Raw genomic sequence first — 8,093 nt, forward strand, 5'->3', positions numbered from 1 at the left:
CTATAATGCTCTGTTGGCTTTTCGGTCCATCTAATTGTATGTGCTAATTTTCCTTGTATAGGTGAGACAGGCACAGTGACTCAAGGGGCAACAAACGCACAGATAAAGAAAAGATACATGTCCCCAGTTTGGGGGGAGGGGGGGGCAGGATCTGCATATTGTTTTATTTTTATTTTTTTACCTTTTTAATGATGGGCGGACACAGCATAAAAGTGTTATGAATCCCCTCCGCTGCAAAACAGCAAACACGAGCAACTTGGCAAGAAAATCATTGCGACTGCAACAGAGTTTCAGTAGACAGCTAAAATGTTTTACTCTGAGAAATTCAGGCTCATAATTAACTGATAATTTTTCTGTGTCATGACTCCTGAAGCTTGTAACACTGAATTTGCTTATTCACAATTGCCATCACAAATGACCCGTCTTAAGTTTTACGTAACCTGATTTTGAACTAACGTAATAAAATGTTCAAGACCTGGCTGGACATTAAACACGCAAAATACTTTTTGAATTGATGCACAGTGTGCGCAGGGCGAGTAGCTCCTTCTGCTTCACGCACCTTTTAATGCTGATTTATTCTTGCTGTTACCTGTGAAAACGCAAGATGGTCACCGAGCGTATCCTGTGGTCATTTGGTGCGGTTCTTGTGCATGGCCTCTGAAATTCAATACACAATAATGGTCTGGATTAGCGTGTATATACATCCATCCATTTTCTATACCACTTATCCTACAGTGTTGCGGAGAACCTGGGGTCTATCCCAGGGCGGGGTACACCCTGGACATTGTGCCCTGCGATGGATTGGCACCATCACATAGACATTCACATAGCCGGACACTTTGCCCATGCCAATCAGTCTACCATGCATGTCTTTGGACTGTGGGAGGAAACTGGAGTACCCGGAGGAAACCCCCGCCGCATACGCAAACTCGTACACACAGGGCCATGGCGGGAATCGAACCCCCAACCCTGGAGGTGTGAGGCGAACATGCTAACCACTCTTTTTGTATACTCTGAAGACATTTAGGTTTGAGATCAAAAGACGAATGAGACGATCGATCAGAATTTCAGCTTTCATTTGCTGTTCTTTAGATCTAGAGGTGTTAAATAACGTGGCATTGATTGCACATTTTGTTTAAACCCAGCTATTTTTCAAGTGATAAAAAAATATTGGAACATGTTACTGACGAGTGTTGCTCGTTGCCCGCCCAGGTGTTCCCAGTTAGATTGATCGTTTAAACAAGTAATATCTCTAAATATCTACTCTTGGGTCAAGCCCTGGGTTTTGTGTGTGAAGAGCAATATAAACCAACATGAAGACCAGAAAGCTGACTATGAAGAGAAGCATGGCATTCTGAAGCTGTGAAAAGAGGGGAAATCAGTCAAGGCCATTGCACAAGAATTTTGGCATATACATAATACAACAATTTGGAACGTCCTGAAAAAGAGTGCACCAGTGGTCCTTTAACAGCCAGACATGGAACAGGTCAGCCAAGGAAAACAACCACAGTAGATGACCGAAACATTGAGAACTGTGAAGGAAAACCCCCAAAAGGTTTTCCCAGGAGGTATCACAATCCATCATTTGAAGAAGACTTCAAAAATATAGAGGCTATACCACAAGATACAAACCACTCATCAGCAGTAAGAATCAGAAAACCAGATTGGGACTTACAAAGAAGTACAGAGATAAGCCACAAAAGTTCTGGAACCAAGAGTAACCTCTACTAAAGTGATGGAAAGGCTAATTGTGGAGAAGGAAAGGATCTGCTCATGATCCAAAGCATACAAGCTCATCTGTGAAACCGGCTGGAGGTAATTTCATGTTGCCGGGGGGGGACTGAAGAGAGAGACGACCCCCCCCCAAAAAAACAAAAAACAACAACAACTGAAAGAAGCTGTAGTACAAGCCTGGAAAAGCAACAGTAAAGAATAATGCAGCAGTTTGGTGATGTCATTGTGTCTCTGGTTTGATGCAATAATTGCAAGCAAGTGATACTTAATCCAATATTAAGTGTCATTTACTTTAATACTATCTGTTCCAGTCCTTTTGCTAACCTAAAAATTGGGTGGTCTGCCACCAGAGGTGCTATGTTTTGAGTTGTCTGACACGTCTAGATGTAAACGAGCTTATGATCTATCGTCTGATATTCATTTTTAGAGCTCAAATCCAAATGTCTTGGCCTTGCTGTTCCAATACTTTTGGATGGGGCTTGTAAGACACAATATATTTGAGAGACAATGTTTGTTTATGTAGTTGAAGAGGCAGTGTCACATGGTGCCATACTGCCTCCACTATTTATGTTGGTATTGCAACATGTGATTTTTCTATATTAGTAAATATTTTTGAATGTATGGTGTGGCATTTTTTTTTGTTTGTTTTGTTTGTTTGTTTGGGGTTTTTTTGGGGTGGGGGTTAAATTGAGATGCAGTTCGTGACTCCACTGGTAGAAAGTTGCAAACTGGAACAGGGCTCGTCAGTCAGTTTACCGTTATTGTGCATGCAATTGCCGAAGATTACAGTTCTCTTTTGTCTTTGTGATTTTGCCGCAGCAGTCATCAGAATTTTAGGTTGTGTGTGTGCCCAGAAATAAATACATCAAAATGGGCAAAGTATTTGGTATTGAGAATCACAATAGTACACTTGGTATGGGTATCAAAATTTTAGTATGACAAAACCTGTCAACAGTTGGCGGTCAGATAGTGACGGAACTTTTATCAGTTGTGTCTTACAGAGAAGACATTGTGGCAGTTGTGTTTTGATGTCAGTGAAATCCAACTAATTTACTTGTTTGTTACTCTGAATTTTTCCATGTCGTTGATTTGGATTGGCACCAGGCTGCTTAACCGAAGACGCGTTAAGTGTTCAGAATCATAGTGCTGACAGTTGTTTCTATGTTGCCTCAGCCTGAGCGCCTTTTCCTCTCATCTGTACTCCGCTGCCGTGGTGCGTCTCGCTCCTGCTTCTCGGAGTATGTAGAGCCGTTCGGCAAATACAAATCAAATAGTGAGGCACTGACAGTCAGTCTGCTTTCTATATTTTATTAGCAATAAAAGAATACCGATATACTCCAAAACAGACAATTACAAAGATGATTATAGGATTTTTAAATACCCTTTGTCGGCGTAGGCGTGGGTTAATAATTTGGCGCATGTAACAAATGTGTCTCCGCTGGTCGTAGAAGTGATGCAGTAAATCTACACTTTGTTGGAGCAGCGTCAATAATCTCCAAATGTTGAGCAGCACAAACACAGTCCTGTACTCCGCCATTGTAGTTTTGAATTACTCGCACGTGCATGCCTGTAGACTGAACACGCAATACACGTGCGCGTTGACGTCATCGTTTTCACAAATTCTCGTTTTTTTTTTTGTACGTTTACACGGAGACGATAGCGGCATCGTTTCCAAAAACTTGCACTTCGCGTAGAAATTTTTCTGTTTTTAGTTGAACGGCCCCCTAGACAAGAAGATCAGAATAGCATAAGAGAAACCTATAATGCCTTCCACCTTTCCCCTTCATACCTTTTTGATTTATTTTCCCCTTCCATCTAACTCCATGATGCATGCCCCGTCTTTTTGCTTCCTGTCTTGCTCCTTCATAAACTCTGTTTCTCAGTACTTGTGGATCCCCTGTAGCAGCAGCATGCGATGGTGCAGCAGTTCTCAATTGCATTTCCAATTTCTCTATTTGCTTTCACAGTGTGAATGCGGCATGCTTTTGAGAGGTGTTGCCTGCTCTGTGGTGTCTGACAGTCTGCGTCCAAATATTTAAGAGTGTGTGTGTGTGTGTGTGTGTGTGAGAGGGAGAATGCGAGTAAGAGATGAATAAGGACATGGAGTGAGGAGAGTTTCATCAGAATGCCACATTGCTGGGTCATTTTCTTTTTCACTCCATAGTGCTGATGGGCTGAGGCTTATGATAAACATCACGAATGTTTACTCTCTCTCTCTGTGTGTGTGTGTGTGTGTGTGTGTGTGTGTGTGTGTGTGTGTGTGTGTGTGTGTGTCCACCACAGAACTTCTGCAGCCGTGCAGCACTCGAGGCCCAGGGCTCCTGCCTCAATAATAAGTACTCAGAAGGCTACCCAGGAAAGAGGTGTGTGTTTTTGTTTTGTTTTTGTTTTTGTTTTTCTCAACCCAAGTCTTTTTGTAATTGGATTAGCAACAAGATATTTGCTAATATTTAATATATATCTAAGATATTTTTCATCCTCCAACTGGCCATGTGACACAATGCAGTAAAGTTCACGAAAAGCGCATTTGCTTAGTTGTCCATTTGTCAGCGTGTCTACGGTTCCCATGCTACTCCATCAGCTCCAGGAAGATCGTATATTGTCCTGAGCGTGGTGCTAACATAACGTGAAATTGAATTTCACTTGGGCGCACGGTTGCCTAGTGGTTAGCACGTTCACCTCACACCTCCGGGGTTCGATTCCTGCCAGGGCCATGTGTGTGTGGAGTTTGCACGTTCTCCCCGTGCTAGGTTTTCTCCGGGTACTCCGGTTTCCTCCTCCAGTCCAAAGACATGCATGGTAGGCTGATTGGCGTGTCTAAAGTGTCCGTAGTATGTGAGTGTGTATGTGATTGTGCACTGCAATGGACTGGCACCCTGTCCAGGGTGTACCACGCCTTGTGCCCGATGCTGCCTGGGATAGGCTCCAGGTTCCCCCGTGACCCTGAAAAAGGAGTAAGCCGGATGGATGGATGGATGGATGGATGAATTTCACTTGTTAAAGCGAATTACACAGTTTCGGCATTCTCTTTAAAAGGATGTACTCACAGCTGTCTGTTCCAGGCCTGACGGAGACAGAAAACGACTGGAGTTCGGGTAACAGTGCAGTGTTAAACTGGACTAATGCTGCATTCCACTTACCTCGGACTTGTGAAGTCGTAGATCAGAATTAAGGCATTTTCTATTGATGTCATGCATCAGATGACGGTTTTATTCAGAGACATGTTTAATAGAAACATTCAGGAAGGTACCAGCTGAAAGCACTTTAGAATTTCAGCCTTGTACTAAGCTTAAATGTCTTATATAGTTTAGTAAATTGTGTGTCTGGTATTATTTACCCTGTACTCGCCACGAAATATCCCCATTGCTGACATGGCTTTAAAAAGCAATAAAACTTTCAAGCTACAAAGTGGGGAAATGTCCATGTTTTGCCTTTTGTTAGCAACAATTTAACCAGCTAACTGTGACGAGTGATGTATATTTTCCTCATCAACACGGCAAACTGTATAGTCAGTGTTATAGATTTAACAAGCTAGTATATTTGTATGTTGAGTGATGTAAAACATCACTGCCTAAAAGGTGTGCAGTGGTGGCTCAGTGGTTAAAGGCTCTGGGTTACTGATCAGAAGGTCAGGAGTTCAAGCCCCAGCACTGCCAAGCTACCACTGTTGGGCCTTTGAGCAAGGCCCTTAACCCTCAACTGCTCCGATGTATAAATGAGAGAAATGTAAGTCGCTCTGGATAAGGGCATCTGTCAAAAAATGCTGTAAATGTAAAACAAAATCTTGTATATACCGCATGACACTTTTAAAGGTAAGAGGCGCTGCTTTGTTTACTGTTGATGCTGTGAGCAGCCATGTTGATTTGATGCCGCTTGTTGACTTGAACCCAGAGGGACTCTGAGTTGAGGAGACCATCCTGAGCTCCTGAGTAGGAATTCTGAGTCTTGTTTTGTTTTTGTTTGTTTATGGTTGGAGGTCAGAAAAACTATTACTTCCACGAACATGGGTCTTCAGAAACCTTCATCGGTGTAGTCCAGGTTACTTTTTTGTCCCTTTTGTGTTGCCATAAATTAGCACTGTATTGTTACTCAAGCTATAGTGCTCTATTTACTCCAGAGTGAATTTCTGTTCAGGAAATACTACTGTATAATCACTTCAGCATGCCTAATGTTTATATAGGTTGTTATCGTTAGTAGTAATGGTGTGACTTATTGTTATTTCATCATTGGCAGCGTTTTAAACTCGTATAACTTGCTCTGATGTCATTATCAAAAGGCAAATGTTAAATGTCGCTTGACAAGCTATTACGTGTTAATAATGCGAAGAATGTGTGTGTGCGCACATGTAGGTATTACGGCGGTGCGGAGGTAGTAGATCAGATCGAGCTGCTGTGTCAGAAGCGCGCTCTGGATGCTTTCGATCTGGACCCGGCACTCTGGGGAGTTAACGTTCAGCCGTACTCAGGCTCGCCGGCTAACTTCGCCGCCTACACGGCCGTGCTGAAGCCCCACGATCGTATCATGGGTCTAGACCTACCTGATGGAGGACAGTGAGTACCTCACACTCAATGACACCCACTCTTATTTCCCTTGTTAGTTGTCTCAAGTCTCATTTGAGTCATTTTATTCTCATGCACTGATTTTCTCACTGCTCCTTCACTTGCCTGAATCAAAAAAAAAGAAAAAAAGAAAAGAAATAAAAGTGTGTATCTCTCCCAATTATGGTAGCCCCATGCTGGAGCTTGGGTGGCGTGTTACTCAGTACTCATTATGGCTGGTAATATAAGTCACTCTAAATCATGTATAGGAAAAATGTAATACTCGGATACCACAAAATTGTGGTGGCTGCCATGAATAAAATGAAACGCGTTCACAGACCAAGAGCTCATTCATGGTGTGAGTCACTCTATACTTCTGCACCTGATAAGTGTTCGTTCTGATTCTCGTGTGTGTGTGTGTGTGTGTGTGTGTGTGTGTGTTTTTGTTCCCCATCTCTCTTGCTCCCTCTAGCCTTACACATGGCTACATGTCTGATGTGAAGCGGATCTCTGCTACTTCCATCTACTTTGAGTCTATGCCCTACAAACTCAATGTAAGTCAATGCTCTTTCACTAATACACCATGCCTCTTTATGCACAGTTATCTGTTTTTTTTGTTGTTGTTGTTTTTTTAAAATTATTATTATTGTTGATTTTTATTCTCCAAGTCAGTTACATGGGAATTACTCGTCATTTAATCAGTCTCTGGGTCAGTAAAAGCAGTAGAGCTGATTGGTTAGACGTATCCGTTCTTTGTGTGAATTACCATCTGGCAGGGTATTGTTGTATTTTGTTGTATTTTTGGTTTTTTTTTCCCTCCCATTGCAGGGTTTTGCGGTTGCTCCCGTTTATTTATTTAGATCAAGCAAACATTAAACCTGCACTGTAGGTAAGCCTGGCGAATGTGTGCGGTTGTGTGCAGATCCTAGCTGCCGGCCTGTCTTCACAAGTGACTGTTGATGCTCTTGTGAGATTGACTGATTGATTGATTGATTGATCAGTGCCAGTGTGTGCAGCTCTTCTATGCAGGCGAGAGTTTTTTTGGGGGCGGGTGGTGATCAATGCGCAGGGGTGTGTCCCGTCTCCGTAGTCTGCTGTCTGATGGATGAGAGGGCCGTACCCTCTCTACGGGAGAGATAATAGGAAATCGACAGGCGGGCCTTGGCCTCACACACACGCACACACATTCTCTCAGACCCCTCAGAGCCCTCAGTGATGGAGCAAGGAGATGGACTAAGAGTGAGAGAGGTGCAGGAGAACAGCTGGAGCCATTCAGAGAGGAGAGAGAAGCACTATGATCAAAAGCAAGATTAATTTCAAGAAATGGGCATGGCTTTTAAGGACTAAATAAATTAGTTCTCTTGCTTGTCCGTTACTTTTTTATATATTGACTGACAGCTTGTTACAAGGTTGGAGCAGTTAAAGTATCTCTCTATAACTGTGGAATGGAAAAAAAAAACATGAAATTGACGAGCTGGAGTCCAGTTTCCATGCCCAAATAAACGTCTTAGATTTTTGTTTCCTAGTTTTTGTCTTAATTTTCTTCTTTGTATATGAAGAAAATTCATATACAGGATTGGACGAAGGTATAGCATAATGTTAAACATTCAAATTTCCCCCTTAGAAAATTGGAATATATTTAAAATTGAGGTTGTCATCATTGAAATTTTTTTTTTTTCCCCCTTCAATAAAATGCATGCTGCACTTATGTAAAATCCCAGCAAAATCACCTGAAATGAAGAAGAGACCCAAAATAAAACTTTAAAACTCTGTTTGAACCCTGTCAGGATTTGGGGTAATATGCAGAGATATCTCTGATAT

At 42.2% G+C, this 8,093-nt stretch overlaps 1 protein-coding gene across 1 annotated transcript in view; it reads left to right on the forward strand.

The window, feature by feature from the left end:
• Window positions 1-8,093, forward strand: part of shmt2 (serine hydroxymethyltransferase 2 (mitochondrial)) — a 39,466-nt gene that overhangs the window by 20,397 nt on the left and 10,976 nt on the right. The window contains exons 3-5 of the mRNA XM_017480142.3: window positions 4,018-4,097; window positions 6,084-6,284; window positions 6,745-6,826. Of these exons, the coding sequence (XP_017335631.1) occupies window positions 4,018-4,097; window positions 6,084-6,284; window positions 6,745-6,826 (363 nt within the window). The remainder of the gene's footprint in view (window positions 1-4,017; window positions 4,098-6,083; window positions 6,285-6,744; window positions 6,827-8,093) is intronic.

The sequence above is a fragment of the Ictalurus punctatus genome, chromosome 11 (genome assembly GCF_001660625.3).
Source record: "Ictalurus punctatus breed USDA103 chromosome 11, Coco_2.0, whole genome shotgun sequence".
NCBI lineage: Eukaryota > Metazoa > Chordata > Actinopteri > Siluriformes > Ictaluridae > Ictalurus > Ictalurus punctatus.